The sequence below is a fragment of the Pundamilia nyererei genome, unplaced genomic scaffold (genome assembly GCF_000239375.1).
Source record: "Pundamilia nyererei isolate P.nyererei 1_Seehausen unplaced genomic scaffold, PunNye1.0 scaffold00226, whole genome shotgun sequence".
Taxonomy (NCBI): domain Eukaryota; kingdom Metazoa; phylum Chordata; class Actinopteri; order Cichliformes; family Cichlidae; genus Pundamilia; species Pundamilia nyererei.
The window spans coordinates 865,633-888,268 of NW_005187627.1; the positions used below are offsets into that span (position 1 = coordinate 865,633).

At 40.7% G+C, this 22,636-nt stretch overlaps 2 protein-coding genes across 2 annotated transcripts in view; one reads left to right on the forward strand and one right to left on the reverse strand.

The window, feature by feature from the left end:
- Window positions 1–28: 28 nt before the first annotated feature.
- Window positions 29–4,560, reverse strand: nelfe (negative elongation factor complex member E). Its single transcript, XM_005748679.1, has 11 exons — window positions 4,477–4,560; window positions 4,102–4,187; window positions 3,819–3,888; window positions 3,358–3,503; window positions 3,157–3,231; window positions 3,036–3,073; window positions 2,679–2,944; window positions 1,289–1,433; window positions 1,111–1,165; window positions 423–525; window positions 29–329 (listed from the first exon to the last, which is right to left on the reverse strand). Exons 2-11 carry the CDS (start codon window positions 4,174–4,176, stop codon window positions 250–252), a joined length of 1,053 nt encoding a protein of 350 aa, XP_005748736.1. The 5' UTR covers window positions 4,177–4,187; window positions 4,477–4,560; the 3' UTR covers window positions 29–249.
- Window positions 4,561–4,634: 74 nt separating this feature from the next.
- skic2 (SKI2 subunit of superkiller complex) overlaps window positions 4,635–22,636 on the forward strand; it is a 19,093-nt gene continuing 1,091 nt past the window's right edge. Inside the window, exons 1-28 of the mRNA XM_005748680.1 lie at window positions 4,635–4,811; window positions 5,147–5,265; window positions 5,967–6,088; window positions 6,310–6,427; window positions 7,315–7,429; window positions 7,552–7,626; window positions 7,731–7,784; window positions 7,879–8,036; window positions 9,835–9,990; window positions 10,132–10,277; window positions 11,715–11,861; window positions 11,948–12,032; window positions 12,117–12,223; window positions 12,421–12,567; window positions 12,651–12,747; window positions 12,858–13,070; window positions 13,544–13,654; window positions 14,278–14,389; window positions 14,510–14,628; window positions 15,373–15,504; window positions 15,609–15,746; window positions 15,842–15,946; window positions 17,097–17,226; window positions 17,342–17,468; window positions 18,717–18,927; window positions 19,706–19,816; window positions 21,026–21,244; window positions 21,631–21,771. Of these exons, the coding sequence (XP_005748737.1) occupies window positions 4,799–4,811; window positions 5,147–5,265; window positions 5,967–6,088; window positions 6,310–6,427; window positions 7,315–7,429; window positions 7,552–7,626; window positions 7,731–7,784; window positions 7,879–8,036; window positions 9,835–9,990; window positions 10,132–10,277; window positions 11,715–11,861; window positions 11,948–12,032; window positions 12,117–12,223; window positions 12,421–12,567; window positions 12,651–12,747; window positions 12,858–13,070; window positions 13,544–13,654; window positions 14,278–14,389; window positions 14,510–14,628; window positions 15,373–15,504; window positions 15,609–15,746; window positions 15,842–15,946; window positions 17,097–17,226; window positions 17,342–17,468; window positions 18,717–18,927; window positions 19,706–19,816; window positions 21,026–21,244; window positions 21,631–21,771 (3,528 nt within the window). The 5' untranslated portion in view covers window positions 4,635–4,798. The remainder of the gene's footprint in view (window positions 4,812–5,146; window positions 5,266–5,966; window positions 6,089–6,309; window positions 6,428–7,314; window positions 7,430–7,551; window positions 7,627–7,730; window positions 7,785–7,878; window positions 8,037–9,834; window positions 9,991–10,131; window positions 10,278–11,714; window positions 11,862–11,947; window positions 12,033–12,116; window positions 12,224–12,420; window positions 12,568–12,650; window positions 12,748–12,857; window positions 13,071–13,543; window positions 13,655–14,277; window positions 14,390–14,509; window positions 14,629–15,372; window positions 15,505–15,608; window positions 15,747–15,841; window positions 15,947–17,096; window positions 17,227–17,341; window positions 17,469–18,716; window positions 18,928–19,705; window positions 19,817–21,025; window positions 21,245–21,630; window positions 21,772–22,636) is intronic.

Here is a 22,636-nt window from a genome sequence, read left to right on the forward strand (position 1 = left end):
CAGAAGTCACATGTTTTTTAATATGAATGAGTGACCTACACAAAAGAAAACATTCACAAATACAATTCTTTTACTTTTTGAGCTCAGATGTGTAGTTTCACATGCAAAGCTGCATATGTAGCATTACATCCAGCCTAGAGTAACTACAATGCTCTGATCAAAAAGGCTACTGATAATCTTTTATGTCTTCTACAAAGCACATGCAGCAGGTTAGCAGCTCAGAAACAGAGCAACAAAAACATGGACTTTTCATCCCAGAAAAAGATCTTCACTGTACACCACTTGGTTCCTTTTGTCCCGGTAGGAGCCTTTAGTGCTGTTCTGCACGGCTGTAAAGGAAAGATAGATAGTTAATCCACGCTGTGTAGACACACAAGCTGTTTGATCAGTGTCTGAACGCACAATACGAGTGCTGTATTTACCCAGTGAAGCCCACACAGATTTGCCAGTGGCAGCGTCCAGCATCGGCTGCTTCCTGGCGATGCTGACTTTGATGTGAACGTCTCCCACCGTGGTTCCATTCAACTGTGAAACAAAAAACAGCAAAGCCAGTTCAGCCTTTTAGTCTGCTGTGTAGAAATAAACCAGGCGCCTGTAAAACTACAGCAAGTCTTTATCATTAAGTCATTATTGTGCTCTGATGAAGGCCACAAGGGCAAAGCGTCTGCATGTTTGTGGACATACCAAAGAGTCATATTTACTTTTCCCCCCTTTAAATTAATAATTGGATTTTTTGGATGATTTCTTAGACTGAAGATGCTCATTTTTGAAGCCAAGCAGTAATCAGTATTGAGACCACCCAGGTAGCTGGAAGATATACTGTCCTCCCTGAGCTGCTTGTATTCAACTGAATAAGATAACTGTCCTTTGAAGGAGTTTCCAAATTCTTTAATCGTTTTAACCACTGTCTGGGCCACAGTATGATAACGTTATGCCAACTCGAGGGATCATGCTGACCATGCACCTAATCAAAGAAGATATAAAGTCTTATTGTGGTACAGCTTTGCCTGTATTGCAATTTAGACATTCGCCAAATCAATACCTGAAAAAAACAAAAAACAAACACAATAGACATAACAGCTGGGTGGCAGAAAGAAAGATGGCACCAACCTCAGCAACAGCCTGGTCTGCAGACTCCATCTTCTCAAAAGTGATAAATGCACAACTGGACAGAAGAACAAAACAGAAAAGGAAGAATAAATCATCGTCACACTATTTATATTACTGCATGAAAATGCAGGCAGAAATGACACTTATGAGCACACAGTTTTGTTTAAAGCCTCCTTACTTGCGTGGGTTGTCCATCGAGAGATCGATGATGTTTCCGTGTTGAGAGAAAGCCGAGCGCAGGCTGTCCTCGCCGAGCCCAGAGCCATAAACGTAAACGGTGTTCCCCTTTCGCACTCCTCTGCGCTCTGGGTACGAGTCTGACCCTGAGAGTGAAAAAAAGCAGACAGGGACAAATCATAAACCAGCAATGTTTTTTTAATGTAGCTTGTTTTTTCACAATTTTATTCTTCCATAATTATTACAGAAAAATTAACTAAAAAATAAGATAAAAATTACTGGAGAAGCATGGAAGCAGCACTGTGTACAGAATAAGTGACTTCATTATATTAACATGTACTTTTTGGTCAACACGTTTCCACAAACTAATTCCACTTTATAACTGCCAATAATTGGATTTGTAGCAAAGCTGTTCCCACAAAGCTTTCTAGAAGTACACAAACCAGGGCTATTTTTGGATCTTTTACGAATATCACAGTGGAAACCTCTTTAAACCTCTTTCAAATAACCACTTTGAAAAGAATGATGATCCAAAACACTGCAGCAAGAGCAGTGACAGGAATCCGAGAGAGATCATATTACTCTCCAGTTAGCTTCTCTTCACTTGCTCGAGAAAATGCAGACTAGATTAGTTTGTGCTCAGGTCTGGATCAGGTATTTTGAACAATCCCTCAGTTTTTAAAGCCCAAGGCTACTTGGGGACCTCCCACGATGAACTGAGCACCTACCCTCTCCTTAACTATTATATTAACACATCTTTTCTCTTCTTGTATCTTCCAACAGGTTTCTCTGACAGCATGTTCATAATCTTTGGTTAGAACTGGTTAGTGTTTCATCTGTAAGGCAATCAGCCTTAAAATTTCTTAACCCCTAATTTGATTTTGACCTTTTCACCTATCAATAAGATTAGAAATAAGCAGACTAGGTCAAGGATGAATTTGTAAACTCTTGACATAGTACATTACAAAAGATAAGCAAGCCTTGGCCAACCACATCTAAATAATAATGGGTTGCATCTATATAGCGCTTTTCGAGACCCTCAAAGTGCTTTACAATTCCACTATTCATTCACCCTCACATTCACACACTGGTGGACCCGAGCTGCCTTGGGGCAAACTGACAGAAGCGAGGCTGCCATATCGCGCCATCGGCCCCTCTGGCCATCACCAGTAGGCGGTAGGTGAAGTGTCTTGCCCAAGGACACAACAACCAAGACAGACAGAGCTGGAGATCAAACCGGCAACCTTCCGGTTACAAGATGAGCTTCCCAACCCCCTGAACCACAGTCGTCCCATCTTTTTATTTCCCCATCTGATTTTTTTCTGAAGATATGGAAATAAAAAATGCAAAGTGACAGTCTAAAGTTCACATAACAGAAAATGGTTACTTACGTCTGAAGGGTCCATCTCTCTCTCTTTCCCGGTCTCGATCCCCGTCTCGGCTTCGGTCTCTGTCTCGTTCCCGGTCCCGTTCCCTATCTCTTTCCCTGCCTCGGTCTCGATCTCTGTCCCGTTCTCTGTCTCTCTCCCTTTCCCGTTCTCTATCCAGATCTCGGTTACGGTCCCGCTCGCGCTCTCTGTCTCTCTCCATGTCCCGGCTGGATGACATGCTGCCTCCTTCGTCCTCATCCCGGTATCGGTCGCTTGAACTAACAAAGCTGCAGCAGAAAACAAAGAAACCAAGTTAGACCCACAGATACAGAATTTTGGCGTATTAAACATGCTGTTCGTTATGGATTTGGAATTTACCTCTCATACAGAGACTTCCTGTGGGCTCTTTTTCCAGACTAGAAGAAACCAAAAAAATATGACAATATTAAATTTAACAGAAACAAAGTGGTAAAGCAATGCTTAATGTCCTGTATTATACCTCAGGCTGGTCTTCATCTGTCGAGACACTCCTTTGGAATGGTAAGAAAGCAGGAACTGAGCCTTTTTCGGGGTCCTGTGAGACATGAAGAGCAAAAATCCACCACATGTGAGGAGGAGAGTTTAATAATAATTTCACAACTGCTCGTAAATGCCAGAAATAAGAATTACAGGTCATGCAATGTATTTACTGACATCCCACCTTGAGTTTAATTTCCAGCATTCGAGACCTTTTAAATCCAGAGTTTTTATTCTCAGATTTAATAGCACTGATGGCCCCTGACTTGATGAGCATCTTTGCTTGTTCTGTTGCTGTTGCAGTGTCAACAACAGGCTGGTCTGACAGTGCTTTGACAAAGAAAAGAAACAGACAAAAAAAGTAAATAACAGTACAACCAGTGTTTAAAACAAGCCACTCCAATGAACAATAATAAAAAAAATACATGTCTTAGATTAGATCAAATATTCTACTGGTGTTATGTTTAAATTTTACAGTATAAACCTATGAGTCCCATATATGACAAGTCAGATTTTTCCAGTTATTGCTGGTGCTTCAGATTATAATGTTGATGTTTACTTTTATTAAAGCCTTATTATAAGAAAGACCAGAGTGATTGAGTCAAAAAAAAAAAAAAAATCCAGCGGTTAGCTGGATGCACTTACTCCGTTTCAAGCCACTCTGGTTTGTCTGGTTGGTTGAACTCTGCTTTTTCAAAGCAACCAGTGCCTTTTTCTGAATAGAGAGGTAAAAAGTGTACATACAAAGCTTTATTTTAGTCTTCAGTATAGCTATTTTACATATTCACGTGTGTCTTCGATGTTGGAAGCGGGATGAAATGTTAAATCTCTGTATAGTGTAGCAAAGAGGAAGCTTATATTATGAAAAAGGAATGGTTTCCTGTTTGGAATGTTCCACAATTTAGTACAGACCAAAAACCTTACATACCTTTTTCTTGAGTTTAGCATATTTCTTTTGTAAAGCCTCCTCTTCCTCCGTCAGCGAGCTCGGAAACACCACCATGATGGCAATCACTAAAATGCAGAAAACATGTTTTAATGAAAGAAGAAAAAAATACTATTTTAAGAGAGGTAAACAAAAAATAACGGTTTCCCCTATTGATTTACCACCACCAGCTGTCCACAAGCTAATTAGCCAGAAACCACAACTCGACTTCTTTCAGATAAAATAAAAAAAACTGTTCACTCAATCCAGACAGGGTGTAAATCCGAAGTCTACCTCGATATCAAGATACCAGTGAAGTCCTACAGGAGCTATAAAATAAAGAAATGCCCATTATTTTAATCTGTTTTAATCGCTTACCTGCTTCAAATAGTTGCAATGGCTAATAGGGAGAATAACGCCGGCGCGTAAATGTGACGTTGTTCTCTTTATGTTTTGTTTTGTTTTTGCAAAAAAGTTTATAATATTATTTTAAAAAGTACAGAAAACGATATTTCTAACTTATAAAACATTTTATCTTATAAAAGTCTTTGTAATTTTTTTTTAAAGAATTTTATGTCTTTGCGTTTCAGTCGAGCAGTTTTTTGCTAGCCACTTCCGCTTGTCAATTTTGGCAACTTCCGTGGCCACTGCAGCAACTACTTTGTGGCAACTTTTAGCTTTCGTTAACGACTGTGGGGGCATGGATAGACTAAGTACGTTGTGGGTTGTAATTTGTCAAGCCCGCTCCTTAAATAATTATAAATATCCAACTGTATTATGTTTATTTTTGGTTAACTAGCTCCATTGATGTAGCTTATGATGCTATGGCTAACAGAGTAGCTTCTTTCTGCACCCTCATAAAGCACAGATTTAATATTTAGCTAATCAGCAAGTAAGTGTGGTAATATCCGTTAAGCATTTACGGAATAAATACGACCAGATAAATGGTTAATTTAACCTGACAGTCTTTTTCTTCATCTTTTTAATGCAGCCTGCGTGAATGTGTGCTTGCTCATCCATTCAGACTCTTTATGTTGTCTCTCTGCAGATGTGCCCCCTCCGGGCCCCATGGATCTGCCCATGTCCCTTTTGGAGATGGGATGCTCTGGCAGGTTTGAGCTTATCACACACCCCGTGCCCGGCCAGTCTTTACCTCCACATAGCACGGTCAGTAAGGAGTAAGATACTGTTTACTCATACTATTTTAGCTAAGTTGTAGTCCAATAAAATGATTTGGTCTGTGTTACAACCTAATGTAAAGGATTAAGAATTCTTCAACTCAACGATAATGGCATGCTTCCGGGCTTGTGATTGGAAATCACTGATGCCGTTGCAGTGGAGCTTTTTAAGACTAAAGCCCTGTTCCCTTGTATTATGATTATGCACTGTGAGTGAAAACCTATGTAGACCCACTTTTTCCCCATTCTGAAATAAACACGGGAGTAGATACAAATCTAGGGGTTGACCCAAAGACTTTAAAATATTTAATTTATTTGTTTCCTAATGAGAATTACTTTAGATACAAGAAACAAAATAAAAACAAAAACAAATAAAGCCAATCCTTGTACAATTGCTTTACCCATACATTTTTGTATTCAAGTCACCTAATCTAGCACATTTAGCTTCTTCAGAACTTATTCAAAGTGATGCTTATTAAAATTTCATATTATCTAAGTGACTTAACATTATGGTTTAGTTTCACCTGAGCTGATTGCTTATATTAAATAAGATTTGATTGTGTTTTATCTTTGGGGGATAGTTGATGGTGTTCATTTATAACTTATGTAAATACAGGGGAATTATTTGACTTGTTTTGTTTATGTGGCTCTTCAGGATGTCTCTCTGATCTCTTTTTTTTCCATCCACAGCTCCCTCACGGGCTTCCTCCCACAAACCTGAACCTGGAGACAGAAGTAGAGAAACAGTTTTTAAGAGACCCTGCATGGCTTCCTATACACGACAAAGACTTTGCCTTCCAGAAGTTTCTCAAGTATTTATGTTTGTTATATTGCTAATTAAAAAAAACATTAATAGGCATATTTATTGATTTCACTAAATAATTAAGAGAGTTTCTTGAAATCATTGCTTCCTGAAATCTAACGTGTCTACGGGGGAAAAGTCAAATCTGATATTGTAATTATTATTGGGTTAAAATCAACATATGTTTAAAGATGTGATTTTTGTGTGTGTGTGTGTTGCTGTTCTCATCAGGGTGACCCAGAGGAAGGTTGACGTTGACTCTCTGCTCAACTGTTGTCCATCGCCGCTTCACTCGGGACTGTCTGTTGTCAGAGATCCAACCACAGGAATGCTGCTGGACTTCACTGAGGTAACGTGGCAACATTTTCCTTATTAAAATAAAATCATTATTGTCAAATCATTATTGAACCTGACAAAGAGTATCTTATTGTTTATTAAAAGTGCTTTGCTGTTTCAGCTTTAAATATGTGTGGTCATTTTAAATATGTGGTTCATTTTAATACTTGGATCAACTTCTTTTTTTGGAGATGCCTTACTCTCTGAGAAGTTTAATTTGGCCCTTTCAGCCTAAAAATGGTCTCCTTCACATTCTTCAGCATCTCTTTAGGCTTTTTAGTGATCTAGTGAACAGCTACCAAATGCAAGCCCAACTCTTGGAATCAACCCCAGAGCTTTTCTCTTATTTAATGTGTCATGGAAGAATGAAGGAACAGGCCTGACCTAATCATAAAACTGCTTGTCAATCAATTATCCAGTTTCTTTTTAGCCTATGAAATTAGAGGACTGTGTATTAAATGGCTGTAATTCCTTAACAGTTAAAACTTTTGTTAAACTCCTTGAATTAAGCCAAGTTTGCTTTTCAATCAAATCTTGATTGTTTGATTTGAAATTCACTGTGGTTGTGTATAGCAACTGTGTCATTGGCCAAAACTTTACATGCATATTTCTATACATATTTTTCAAGACTGATTTTATCCATTTTGGAAAAAAATAGATCTTTTAGATTTTAGGGCCACCTAGATTTAATTTAAAAAACAAAAACAAAATTTTCACACTCAAGTTGTCACTATTTTTCACTTCTGCTTTTATCTTCAGATCTGTTTGTTCATATTGAAGAGTCAGAGTCTAGCAGCAGGTTATCATTATGGTCCTGCACATTATCACTGTAATCAAAGGTTGGCTTGATTCATTTCATTTTGGGTCTGTATTCTTTCTTCTTCTTTTTTTCACCTGTAGGTGTTACTGGAGAACACCGGCCTGTCTGCAAAGAACTCGCTGTCATTGCAGCGCCAGCCTGGGCCTCCTTCTGAAAGCCTTCGAGGAAGCAACACCAACTACCCGTTCCTCCCCGGTGAGATTCTTTCATTCATTCAAAGCATTTTTTCTTAGTGACTTCCTGTATCTTTCTTTAGATCAGATGTCGAAACTGAGGAGTTTTGTTATCTATTAATATTCTTGTTGTTATTGTCACAGGAGGAATGGAGGAACTGACGCTTGAACAAATCAAGAAGAAATCTGAGCTGGAGGAGGAAATTGACTTTGAGAGTGGTGATTTTTTTCCCCTCTTTTAAGCAGGATCAACGTAAAATAAAGTCAAACATATTTTATTATTTCACCTCTTAGAGTTTGAGTTTGTCATTACTCTTTTATAGATTTACTGAAGGTGGCCCCTGGACTGAAAGCTGGGATGGACTTTACTGACAAAGGTTAGAACTCAGACTGTCCCAACAAAAAAAAATACTACATGGTCTAAAAGTAGATAAATTAATGATTTTGTCTTTTTAAAATTGTATCCTGAAGATGCCAAAATAGCGAAGCCAGAGGTCAACCTCATGTCGCTCCTGTCTACCGTGGAAGGCATTAGTGGTTTGCAGCTTGAGGAGAAGGAGAAAGACAAAGAAAGTGAAGATGCCCCCAAACTACCACGAACAAACAGTCTTGAAGACCTGGGCATCAAGGTACATCTTTTATTTCAGATATCTGGTAAAATGCTTTTCTTCAGATTATACTCCCTGAAATGAATGACTGTGAATGATAAATATTAGCGCAATATCTTTAAGTAAATATAGCAAACAGCTCGATTAAAAATGTGAAGGTTAATATGATGGGAGAAGTTTTACATGTGGTCAAATTCGCCTGTGTTGTGTATTGAGATGGTTCCCACCCAGGAAACACTCAGTGAAAAGGAAGTTTTGCCCGACATCTTAATGCTCAGGTTTGGTTCGAAGGTGAAAACTCAGATCTTGAACAAACATTGAAAAAAGAAAAGTGGTTGCCTGTTAGCCAACCAGTAGACCTGAACCCAGAACCTTCTTCCTCAAGGCAGCAGTACTACCAAACGTAACTTCTACCACAGTAACACGGTGCAACCCACAGTGAGACATAACACTTTTAGAGATGTCATTTACATGTAGATGCATGTAAAGGGCAAATATGTTTCTTGACCACAGTCATTATACAATCAAACGAATGTCGTATTTGCTTTTTTTAAAAACATACTGCCTGATGTCACGTGGACGTCTGACAACCTTTAAACAAAGTTTTGATGTACAGGTTGGGTTTTTTATGCATTGAGCATAATTTAGTTCTCCACCAAAGGAGATTCACCTAAAATGTAACAGAGGTGCCATTTACTCAATTAGCTTGAAATGGATTCAAACACATGGAGATCTGTTGAGTAACATACTCTTACATGTGTATCACCAACCCTCAAAAGCCTGTTTTAAACAAGGAGAAACCCTGAAGATGAATTCAAACACAGACCGTTTGAAAATGAATGAAAAATTTGAAATATGGGAAGCAAGTTTGGTATCAGGCATGAATGCGTTCTTTTATTCTTTCTTTGAATTGTACCGAGTACAATGCAATGCAATTTTATTTATATAGCACATTTAAAACCAGGGAGTACACCAAAGTGCTTCACAGTAAGAAATAAACAGTAAAATGATTACACTGAACAGTAAGTCATTAAAATGAGGTAATAATAGCAAAAACAAACAAAGGCATTAGTAAGTAGGGATAGGGAGAATTCATGATAATCCACAGAAATGAGTAACGATACAGCAACTAATGAGCGGTGACAATCAGCATGTCGGAAAAGCCAGGTTTTCAAGCATGCTTTAAAGGACCGAATGGAGTCAGAGGCACGAATGATAGCAGGAAGAGTATTCCATAGGTTTGGTGCTACTGAGGCAAAGGCACGATCACCCCTAGTCTTCAGACGGTGCCCGGGCTGGGCCAGAAGTAACTGACCAGATGATCGTAAAGAACGGCTGGGAGTATAGAGACTGAGGAGGTCGGTGAGATAGTCAGGAGCACGGTTGTTTAGTACAGTATAATATTCCTATAATATACCTAACACTACTGCCCACCATCACATTTCTCTCCCTAGAAATTAATTTTAAAGACCATGACTGTCCAACTAGATTTAGCCCAGAGGCTAATGTACATGAGCTTGTGGTGCTCAGTGAGTTGCAGTTCTTTGTTGTCATAGATGCAGAAAGAAAAGACAAGAGGTAAAATCTGGAAATCCTTCTCTCTTGCATTCATCCTTTAATTGTGGTGTTGATAAAGCTATTTTCAGTATTTAGTTCTGAATTTAATTCAGTTTTTTTCCAGTGCAGAATTTGTAAAATAAATGCTGCTATTCGCATAGCAGGAAACAGACAGACATTAAAATAAAAGAAAATTGATGTGAGTTAACTGTCGAGTGTTGCTAAATATGAACAGCTTTGTTTCCTTCTCCTCTGCCTGCAGGATGCTGCGTCATCCTCGTCTCCTCCAGAGAAAGGAAAAGAAGAGAAATCAAAGCTAAAAGAGAACACGGAGGAAAACAAGAAATGGGCCATTCCTGTGAATATAACATCACCCTGCGATGACTTCCACAAACGCATCCCAAACCCAGCTTTCAAGGTTTGGGTTCAACATAACAAAAAATAAAATCCATTTGTCTTATTTTGATATTTTCACCTCTCTCTGTTGCTTCTCTGAACACGGCACGTGGTGAGCTGTTAAGTGAAAACCTTTTTCTTTTTTCCTGTTTCTCTGCTGCAGTGGCCTTTTGAGCTCGATGTTTTCCAGAAGCAGGCCGTGCTGAGGCTGGAAGCTCACGACTCCGTGTTTGTGGCCGCGCACACGTCTGCTGGAAAAACAGTGGTGGCTGAGTACGCCATCGCTCTCTCACAGAAACACATGACGAGGTGTGTATTTGTGCACAGCTCAGAAGTGAGCTAAACCCTTTTTCAGTACAAGCTGTAAGACAGAGGTTGTTCTTGTCTTCAAGGCTGGAAAAGAAGCAAGAAACACTAATGACACGAGACAGCTGTGACTCACAGCTCACATAGTTGTCTGCCGAAGGTGGTTTGATCCCCAGCTCCACATGTCACATCATTGGGCCAGATACTGAACCCCAAATTGCTCCTGATGAAAGTTCTACATGTGTGAAACATGTGCTTCATAGGAATAAAAAAGCACTATATAAATACTTTTTAAATACGAATACAAATGAATACGTTACAAAACCACTGATATCTCTACACCAGGAAGAAAGAAGACAAGATGAACTTAGTTCATGTACTTAAAATGAAAGTACATAAATCCCCAGTAAAGAATGGAACAAGCTGGAAATGCTCTGCTACAGCATTTTAAATTATAATATACAATAATAATATATAAATAAAATAATAATAAATATCAAATTATGCCATGCTGCAGTATTGTTTGGGCTGTTCACTGCTATACTTAATCACAGTGAGAAAAATCTTAAAAAGGGGTTGTTTATAGTGCTAAACACAAACATTAAAACAGTACTTTTAATCATACCGACGATTCACTTGAGATTCACGATTCACGATGTCACCTGAGCCACTGCTGACCTTTGACTCCCGATCATGTAGCTTTGAGGACAGTAAACAAACACAGACAGATTAAAGTGACATAACTAAATCATAAAATAAATAGTAAAAAGTTATTTTTAATATTTTAATAGCAGGAGTCTCACCATTAGGTAATGATAGAGTGGTTATATTATGGCTAAGTTTCTTATTTAAGGTTTACTTCAAACTGTTCTGTGGCAAATGGATAACATGACTTAGATTCAAATAAATAAATATTACACCCCAGAATAAAAGCAGCTTTTGTTGGCACTTTCACAGTCTTTGTTATTCTGACACAACCACTAGGTGGCACAAAAGTCAAATACTTTGCATTTCCAAACATTTACACTGTTTTCCTTCCTATCCAATGGATGGCTGATACTTGGTGACTTATATTTATCGACTGGTGTTTGTTTTTTAATTTTTCTATACTTAATGCAGGAATCGATACATTTAACATATGTAACCCTTTAATCTGAAGACTGTTACTGCTTGTTGTTATCATCTGTTACCTGACAGTGAGGCAAGTAACAGGTTTTGTAAAACGGGTAAACAGCTGTTTAGTGTTGTGGTCGAACATAAAGTTTTTAATGTCATTATTTTGTTCTTGTTTGGCATTATTAGACTTCACAGTCTGTAGTCTTCTAATATATATATTTAATACATAATTAGACCTATAACATCCAGATTAAAGTGTTTTTTCTTTGCAGAGGTTTATTAGAGGTTTATTTTCCTCTCTCTCTCTTTCTTGTGTTTTTAAAGGACCATCTACACATCTCCTATCAAGGCTCTGTCCAATCAGAAGTTCAGAGACTTTAAAAACACATTTGGGGACGTTGGACTCCTTACGGGCGACGTCCAGCTCAGTCCTGAGTCGTCCTGCCTCATCATGACCACTGAGATCCTCAGGTGCTCGGACTGTTTGTTGTATATATTAGAAGCAACGTATTGAGTAGAGTAAAGTTTCTAGATTGCTCCGTCCTCTCCCCTCTCAGGTCTATGCTTTACAACGGTTCAGAGGTCATCAGGGACTTGGAGTGGGTGATCTTCGACGAGGTTCACTACATCAACGACGCTGAGGTCAGGGAGCGCTCCCACGGATTCATTTTTTTCCAGCTGATTTTCGAGGTTAATTGACTTTCCTCTCGTGTTTGCTTTCCTCAGAGAGGGGTTGTGTGGGAGGAGGTTCTGATTATGCTTCCCGATCACGTCAGTATCATTCTCCTCAGCGCCACAGTGCCAAACGCTCTGGAGTTCAGTGAGTGGATCGGGTAGGTGCACCACGCTGACAGCAGCCACTGAGCATTAGAGAGCTAATTGTGGAGTGGTGACAGTGGCTGCAGTCGGTATTTCTCCTTTAGAAATCTGCTCTCGCACAAAACTATTCAAAGCAAGACTTCAGCTTCTGCCATTAATTGCATTTCTCTGTCTCGCCCTTATTATTGTTTTTTTTTTTTTTTTACCCCAGTCGTATTAAGAAGAGGCACATTTATGTGATCAGCACACTAAAGAGACCTGTGCCCTTGGAGCATTATCTGTACACGGGAAACAGCACCAAGACTCAGAAAGAGATGTTCCTGCTGGTGGATGCTACAGGAAACTTCCTCAATAAAGGGTACAGCTTCGCCGCGTGGTGCTTCCCTAGTTAAGAATTTCTTGAAGTTGTTTCTCAAAGAGGAAGTTGTGTTTCTTGTTCAGATATTACGCAGCCGTCGATGCTAAGAAGGAGCGCACCAGCAAACATGCTCAGTCATTTGGCACAAAAAACACCTCTCAAAACACCACCGCTAGTCAGGTAATTCTCTTTTGTCACTATTTTGCCTTTTGATTTCTCTCCAAGTCATCCTCTTATTTCCTGTTTTCATCCATCTCCCTATTTTTTTAATTATTTGCTTCACCCCACAGGACCGATCAGTGTGGCTCACCCTGCTGCACTTCCTGTCCCAGCGGCAGCAGACCCCGGTGGTTGCGTTCACCTTTTCTCGAACACGCTGTGACGAGAACGCCCGCTCGCTGGACTCCATGGACCTAACCACCTCCATAGAGAAGGCGGAAATTCACTCTTTCTTCCAGAAAAGTCTCACTCGCCTCCGAGGAGCAGACCGGCAGCTGCCTCAGGTAACGAGCAGTCAGCAGGGGCCCTGCTTTTCCTCTCCCCCAGACTGTTAATACAGGCTGCTTTCTGAATTGTGATGAATGATAATTTCTTCTTTTATATGAGTATTTAATAATCATCTGGAACAAAAAGCTCCCCTAGGTACAATATATTCATCATAATAATGAAGGCATATAAAAAGATTTGCTATTTTGGTGTGCAGTTTCACTGCAGCATATGCACAGACGTGGTTAGTTTACATACACTCAACATGGACATGAAAGAATATGCATAATTAATTTATTTCCGTAAATACAATAAATTTTAATTTGAAAATGACTGAATCTTTGTGCTTTTTAGGATTTTAGACTTTTCTTAAACAGCGGCTTAATTTGCAGCACACTTAAACTGACTTCCAGTCAAAGATTTATGGTGTTTTGCCCACAATAGAACATGTTAATGTAACATTAAACTTGTCATTGGGGTCTTCTTTTAGATCTTGCTCATGAGAGACCTGTTGAAGAGAGGAATCGCAGTCCATCACAGCGGGATCCTGCCAATCCTGAAGGAGGTCATTGAGATGCTTTTTTCCAGAGGCCTCGTAAAGGTGAGCGTGACTGGAAGTTGAAACAAAGCTATGATGCTAATGTGGCTTGGACCACAGCTGTGTTTGAAATCATGCTTTTGAAAATATTGGTGCAACACACACTACAGGATGTTATTGAGATTATTGTGGCAGAGGGAGCAATGCACCACACTTAATACATAAGTATTAATGGTCTCATGGGGTGCAGATGTTAATCTGTGGTGTAACCACCTGCACTAATATCGTCAGTAACGCTGCAGTGAGGAAAAAACTAAAGTTATGCACAATTAGCGAATCAGAGAATTCTGTGAAAACAAATATGTATCTTAATATCAAGTGCGTCTTTTTCTTGGAATTTGTTTTCTGAAGCAAATCTGTGATGATCAGGTGGGGAAGTATTTGATGGAAATGACTTGGAATTTCTCTGTAATAGCTGTGGTCAGAAAAGCGGATGATGGTTAGTGAGCCTGCAGGCTGAATCTTGGATGAGATGTAGCTACAGGGCTTGTTTTCTCTTTGGAAGAATGAGATCAGAGGAAAAAGAGACAATTTTGTGCTGCAACCCCACCTATTTGCTACACTCACCTTCATTTGCAAATAAAAATAGCTCTACCAGCTGTCTGCATCTTCCCTTCCTCTCCCAGGTGCTGTTTGCCACCGAGACCTTTGCGATGGGAGTGAACATGCCCGCCAGGACCGTGGTGTTCGACAGCATCAGGAAACATGATGGAACCGGCTTCCGAAATCTGCTGCCAGGTTTGATACTCTCCATCTCAGCCGCCATCACTAATGCTTTCTAGTCCTTGAGGATAAATTGTAGCTGAGGAAAAACAAGCATTTTGAGACCTGTGCTCATGCCATGAACCATATTTTTAGGTGAGTATATTCAGATGGCGGGCAGAGCGGGCCGGAGAGGTTTGGACGCCACGGGCACTGTGATCATTCTGTGTAAAGCCGGCGTTCACGAGATGGCGGATCTGCACGTCATGATGCTGGTGAGGGCCGCAGCAGGGTTTCATTTCATAACATCTACCTGCCGCGTGGGTTTATACATCGTTCCACTCAAGTCTCTCGGTACCCATCTCTCCACATCTAAAGCAAAGCTGCACCGCTTGTTTATTTTGGCTGTGATTCAAGGAAGGTGTTGCACGCTCCGTTATTCATTTAACATTTAATTACACAGTTGAGTGGGCTATTTTAACACAGTCTCCCTCTGTGCCAGTTTGAAAAGCACTGCTTTGGGTTCAGTGTGGAACTGAAACACAAATTGTGTTTTTTATCCTTTTTTCTTTCATGGATGCTTTACTTTCTTTTGTAAACGTAGAAAGCCAGAGCCTCCTCTTCTACAGATGGTGCAAAATTAAATAGGCTGTGGTCTTTTTTCACAATATTTCTGGACTTTCAAGGCTGATATTAATTTTTGAGATGTACAGTGCTGTGAAAAAGTATTTTCCTCTTTCCTATATTTCTTGGTTTGTTAGTTTCTTTTTTGCATATGTTTCATATCATCAAACAAATCCTAATATTAGGCTAAGATAACCCAAGTAAATACAAAATCGGCTGGGGTGAAATCAGGCATACGCTGGGTGGTGTGGCTGTAAGTAATTACAAAGTGTTACGCTTTAAAAAGAAATCAGTGGCGTCAGTAGATGAATTGGAATCAGAGCAGTTTTGATTTTCTAGCTTTAGAAAATGGTTTGCATCCCATTTCTTCTCTTCTTCCTGTGTGTCTCCCTCAGGGTAAGCCCACCCTTCTCCAGTCCCAGTTCAGACTGACTTACACCATGATCCTCAACCTGCTGCGAGTCGAAGCCCTCCGTGTGACCGACATGATGAGGAGGAGCTTCTCTGAAAGCCACAGAGATACTCAGGTAACATTTACAGCTTCATTGAATTGTTGCTCTGTAACATGTTTCCTGTCTAAGAGCAGCTGAGAAATGTTTCTTTTTCATCTGTCTTGCTGCTGCTGCTGCAGACCCACGAGAAGAGGATCAGCCAGCTGAAGCAGATGTTGTCCGCTATGCCCTCCGTGGACACAGAGGGCCAGCTCTCTGACCTGTTGCCTTACTACCACACGGTCACCGAGCTGAAGAAAACCACAGAAGCAGTCCAGGTAAACTCGCACACATTCAGAATCACAATTACATTCATACAGCTTTAATCAGCTGCTTGTTTACCTTTATCATTTCCTCCCCGTCTAAATCTCAGCACGCTATTCTGGAGTCTGTGAATGGGCTCAAGGCTCTCTCAGTGGGTCGAGTCATTGTGGTTAACAACAAACAGCATCTCAACGCCTTAGGAGTTATCCTACAGGTAGGTGTATATTCAGCGTGACACCCAACCACAGCTATTCTGTGACACCAGGACTATTTGGGGTCATATTACCTGTTTCAGAGCAGATACTACTTGTGGATGAAGACGGTTTTGTGTGACTGTGGATGCATGAGCAATCAGACACTTACCTGATTGTGCTGTGCAAAAGATAAAAACCTAAAGAGGGGCTAAATCTTACATAGGATTTATTTCATAAAGAAAAGAATAGCTTATTTGTGTAGAATTATGTAACAGTGGCAATTAACAAGTGAAATAAAAAATCAGATTTTGTATAAAAATGCAAACTAGGATTAAAAAATGGCTGATTATTGAGCGAAAAGTGAAAGTTGCTAGTTTGATGCATGTTTCAGTGTCGTTAATTCCTCCAGTGAGATGAATACACAGAAAGTAAACAATAACCTAAAATCATCCTGTTTCAAATTCTTTGCTCACACAAATAAAATTTAAAAAATTGGTACCAAAGACGTTGTTTTGCCTAAAAAAAAAATAAAACAGAACTATTAATCAGGCTCTTCAGCTCTGTTGTTTTTTTTTTCTAATGAAGTTTGTGTTATTTATAGGTTGCTTTGGTGCTTAGATGTTCAAAGTCAGTACATTACTTTTGTTTTATCTGCTCAAATTAAGGCTGAGGGTCTGTTCTTTGAAATACCTGTGTTTTGTGAACCATGTGCGGACCGTATCCTATGTGCTGAGTTTGCTCTCTGTTGACAGTGGCTACTGCCTATTAGATCAACTCTGGGCTAAAGTGGAGGAATTAGTTGATGAACATCGTGGCAAAAGGAAAATGGGAAAATGTTATGGACAGTGAGACAATCAGAAAGTGATACAGAGTCAGAAAGAAGATTTTTTTCTTAAATAATATTGTCGGCGATGTTGAGCTGAACAAGTCTCCATATGAGCTCTGTGCCCAGCCTCTGGTCTCACTGGTGAGACAGGTGACATAAAAGCTGAACGGGTCACCAGTAAAAGAGGAAATACATCCAGACGCTCATTCTCAGCAGAGGGTGGTGTAGAGTTTCTGCGTCACCCAACCTGCATGTGTTTGGATTGCCACAGATCTCCCTCATGTGTGAACAGTGTACAGTGTCCTTGCTCCCGTATCGTTCTCTGACTTTTCTCTGTGCGTCAGGTGTCCAGTGCCTCTGTGAACCGCACCTTCACAGCCCTCATCATCTGTGAGAAGGGCAACGAGGAAGGAAAAGGCAACGACAACGCCGCTCTGCCTCACCTCCACAACACGTCTCTCTTCATACCTGAAGGTGAGGAGGTGGGGTTAGCTGCAGATGCTAGCCAGCTCTGTGTGATTGCTTTCACGAACCACTTTTCAATTATTTGATGTAATTAATTTCCTGTTTTGCCTTTAACGTTCATCAGGCCCCTGCAGCCACACGGTGCAGAAGTTGAAGCTTCAGGACATCTCAGCCATCACGGTGAAAACCCTCAAAGTGATTCCAGAAAGGATCATCGATAATTACAACAAGAGGCAACAGCCACGATTCAAGTATGCATTTGTTGTCTTTGTCGTGATTTAAGAACTTTATTTATTTTTCTAATGAGGATCCTATTTCAGAGTAAAATAGATGGTAAAGTGGGGTTTGCATTATATAGCAGGGCACCCTTGTGACCTCTCAGGACCTCGCTGACCAATAGATGACAGCATCACACAGCTGTTGCAGATTTATTTGGTGCACATCCATGATGTGAGTCTCCCTTTCCACCACATCCCAAAGGTGCTCTGTTAGATTGAGATCTGGTGACTGTGGAGGCCCTTTGAGTAGAGCGGACTCATGCTCATGTTGTAGAAACTAGTTTGAGATGATCTGAGCTTTGTGAAACGGCGTGTTATACTGCCATCAGAAGATGGGCCATAAGGGATCACCATGATCAGCAACAATGTTTAGTTGGTGCTAAGAAGCCAAAAATGTGCCAAAAAAATATCTCTCACATGCTTTCATGTTATATACCCCAATTTCTGACCCGACTATGTGAATGTTGCAGGAAGAATCAAGACTCATTATACCACGCAACATTTTTCCTGGTTGAATTGTAACCTCAGTTTGTCACCTGCTCCGAGGTTTTAATAAGTTGCCCATTCATAGGTGCTCTTCTGCATACTTTGGTTGTAGTTAGTGGTTATTTTAGTTACTGTTGCCTTTCTATCCGCCTACAGATGGTTGTGTGGGAAAGTCCTGGGAGACCAGCAGTTCTGAAATACTTCAACCAACAACCATGTCACGTTCAAAATCACTTTAATCACATTTCTTCCTCATTCTGATGCTTAGTTTGAACTTCAGCAGGTTGTCTTGACCATGTCTCCATACCTAATTCCACTGAATGTCTGCCATGTGATTGGCTGATTAAATGTTGGCATGTAATATGTAGCTGAATAGGTGTACCTAATGAAGTAGCAGGTGAAAATATATACATTTGTCTGATTCTGTTGCTGGTTGTGCTTCATAATTACATATCTTTATTGATTTTCTTTTGTATTTTCTTTTATTTTTAGCTGGTTTTTACTGTGTTTTTTGTTCTCTTATGAAAGCGACAGTACAGATATTGACAGGGTTTACAGGGAGAAATGAAAAGGGCCTCATCACTCTACCAGATGGATTACCACCTTTTCTTTTTTGTCACTGCTATAGTTTAAAAATATCTGGCCTTTTTTGTTGTTGTTGCCATTTTCTTGCATTTCTCAGATCAGTCTACACTGTCAAGCTAAAAATCTTCATCACTTCCCTTTGTCCTTTAGGCTTGACCCTCCTGGTCAAGCCATCTCCACGGCGACACAGGAGCTGCTTCGATTGGCAGAGGCTAACTCCGGCGGCATAGCAACCCTTGACCCCGTCAATGACCTCCAGCTGAAGAGCGTTGATGTGGTGGAGGCCAACATGAGGCTCCATGTGCTGCAAGACAGCCTCAGAGATTTCAACTGCATCCACTCACCCATGTTCGCAGAGCAGGTGTGTGTCTGTGCGTGTGCGTGTGCGCGCGACAGTTTTTAAAATATCCTGCAATGAGAAAAGTGTCTCAGCCCGAGTGTTTGCTCATAAAGAAAGAAAATCACATTTATTTTGTGCAGCAGTTACACATCTATGCAGCTAATTAACATCCTTACATAAGACCGGCCCCCCTCCTTGATAGCGTCTCTCGTTTCTCCCTTCTCACAACACCGCCAGTTTCTTTTTATCCTTCCAATTTTCCCCCCTCTTCTAATTTCACAATAATAACATCAAACTCAAAAACCAGATCTCTGCTTCTGTGCCGTCTCTCCTGTCTTCCTGGCAGCTTCATTGGGGAGATAAGATGCAAGAATCTGAGCTGACTGCTTCTATAATTACCCATATAGGCTCATAGCTGCAGCTCATCACTGTCTCACAGGCACAGCGTGTTATTTGAGCCACCAATACACACATACACACACACACACACACACACACACACACTCTCTCTCTCTCTCTCGTTACTCTGCAAGATAACAAGCTCTTACTTGCAGTATCAGTGTCTCCTGTTATCACTGCACATTCACACTTCCTTATGTCTTTATTCAACCTTGTGGGTAATAAAAATTGGCGGTGTGGAGATCGTCCTCAGTGGTTTAAAGCTGCGTTAGCTAAAGATGCGTTAATGAGAGTACAGAAGTTTTTTATTATCTTCTTCTTTGTTGAATTCACTGGATTTAGGCCAAGTTCTGCTGTTTCATTTCTCAAATTGAGTATCCTGTGTGTCTGTGTGTGTCAGTTTGCTCGGATTAAGGAGAGGATGAGCCTGCAGGAAGAGCTGGACCAGCTCCTCTTCCTTGTGTCGGACCAGTCTCTGACTCTGCTGCCAGAATACCACCAGAGGATCAAGGTTTGGATGAGAGTCTTTATCCTGACGTGTTTCTGTCCGTTGGCAGAAAAATGAATCACCGGCTATTTTTATAAGTCAGTCATTTACTGAGAAAAAAAAAAGTGTAAAGACCTCTCGGTTGCTTCTCAGATCGGAATATTTTCCTCTTCGTCATCTTCCTGTGTGATCGTAGGTCTATGAATTATTGAATTTATAATACCTTTAGACATAAAAAAGTTCCCATCACAATTTCCCAAAAGTCAGTTTGCTTAAATGAGGTTTTTGATAATCTCAATAATTCCCAAGACATCAGAAGTTTGCTACATTGTCCTCGATTGAGTCCAGATGGGATCTGTGCTGCGTTTGTCTTTCTCTGCTGATTATGTCTCTAATAAAAGCATTAAAATGGGTGAAAAAAATTTACAAATATTTAATTTAGAGACAAAGAAAGGAGCTAATATTTAAAAATGACCTTATGCTAACAGTGATGCTAACAAGCTGTTTATTTTTGCCATTATAGAATTTAGTATTAACATGCATATGTTTGCTATTCAGCACTTAAAGCAGACTCTACCCACTGTGCTGTCACAAGAGAAGCAAAATTCATCCTCTAGGTGGCGCTTGAGGAAAAAAATTCTTTAAAAGTGACAAAGATTCACCGCCTCATCACAGAAGATGATCCCAACAGTTGAATCAGTAAATCAAAGTACAAATGTTATACAATGCTACTTTTGGCTCCACAGGTGGAATCGAACCAGCACATCTGGAATCGAACCAGCAACTTGCTTGCCAAAGAAATGTGGGACAGCCCTAAGTATTATATATTAAAGAGCTGGTTTGAGGCAGTAAACGAGCTCAAAGCGTTCAGCTGCACGTTCAGTAATGGTGCACACACTCGGCCATTTGCATGAGCTCTTTGTCAGGTGATGGAGGATCCAGTCATCCTCATCAGGACATTGAACCAATAAGGAACTCCCTCAGGCTCCCTTTGTAGTAAAATGTCTAGGATTGCACCACCTTTCAGTCACAGCTAGTGCAATCCCTCCACATTTCTTCTTACTCCTCAAATTTCATATCAGTGAGATTTTTCAGTCTGGACTCAAGTTGTTGAATGCTTGACATTTTTTATCTGTTAGCATAGTTTCCCAGGTTTTAGTAGCACTTTTTCCTTCAAAACTCCACAAAAATAAACAAACTCAGAGGTTTATTTTCCTCGTCGGCCTCCCTCAGGTCCTTCAGTCCCTCCAGTACATCGACAGCGGCGGGGCAGTGCAGCTGAAAGGCCGCGTAGCCTGTCAGATCAGCAGCCACGAGCTGCTGCTGACGGAGCTTCTGTTCGAGAACGTCCTGAGCCCGCTGGCGCCCGAGGAGAGCGCCGCCCTGCTGTCCTGTCTGGTCTTCACTCAGAACACCCAAGTGGAGCCGCACATCACCAACACGCTGCAGGAGGTGAGGAGGCAGAGGAGTTTTTTTCCTTATGACTCACTCACACACAAACACTCACGTCACGTGACACTGTGCACATTTGATGAACAACGTCCCGCAGGAAGGACGGCGAGGGCACGTCACCTGACTCACCCCAGTCACTCCCTCACTTTGAAATCACTCGCCGAGTCTTTTGCTTAAACACGAAGGAGCTTTATGGCAGCCTGAATTAGTGATGACTTAAGTAGCAGTGCAGACACTAGAAGAGCAGAAGTACAGCGACGTGGTTTGTAAAGCAGGTTCATAATGTCCACACTGAGAGGCGGGAGAGCGAGTCACTTGTACCTACATGATCAAATCCGGCCACCAGCTAAACTCAGCATCCCGATATTGTCCTTTTTCTCTACCAGGGCATCGAGCAGGTGAAGTCGGTGGCTCAGCGCATCGGAGAGCTGCAGCGGGAGTGTGGGATACCGCAGACGGCCGAGGAGTTTGTAGGCCAGTTCAAGTTTGGCCTCACAGAGGTGGTTTACTGCTGGGCCAGGGGAATGGTGAGGTTTAACACTTTGTTGGGCTTTATTTGACCCCAGTCACACCTTTTGGTGAGAGGAAGTGTGTCTAAGAATGTGTGTGAATGACTTCACTGAGAACAGAGGAAGTAAAAGCAGTTTTCAGTCTGCTGGGGCTCTCGGAGCAGAGGTGAGCGTGATCCTCTTAAATCCACCTAACAAGTCATCGGGTCACAGATGTGCTGTTCCTCTGCTGAGACGAGAAAGTGTAACGCATATTAATATTAATCCACCAGGCCTACCTGATGAGCACATTTAGCCCCAAACAGGAGGGAAGAATCCAGATTAAGACAACACTCAGTGCCAGATGACAGAGATTACACTTTAATCCCTGCTGTTACTGGGACTGGTGATATTTATAAGATTATTTATTTATTTTTAACCCTTTAAAGCAAAAAGGAATAAAAAAAATACTATCATTTGTTCCTATCACATCAACATTCCAGTCTTCAACCTGTCATTGACACCTGGATTTGGCCTCTTTCTTCCATTTTTCTCAACACTGTTCCTCCTGAAGTCTTATCATGTGACTCAGTTTCATAACTGCCACTCGTCTTGCGTTGGTGGATCCAGTTTTTGTCATTTCTTTGTGATGGATTTCTTACAGGCTGCTAACAAGATTTTAAACAAATACATGACCCAGTAATTTTGGCAGTTACCAAATTAATACACTCCCTGAAATCTACAGTCCCAGGTTAGAGCCAAAAGACATTTATATTTACTCCAACATGGCTGTTTGCAGATTCAGACTTGCTTTTAATTCTGGGTGTTGACAATAAGTGTTATCAAATCTTAAGAAATTAACTGTTGTCTTCTCAACATACGCAACCTCAGAAATATTCTTACA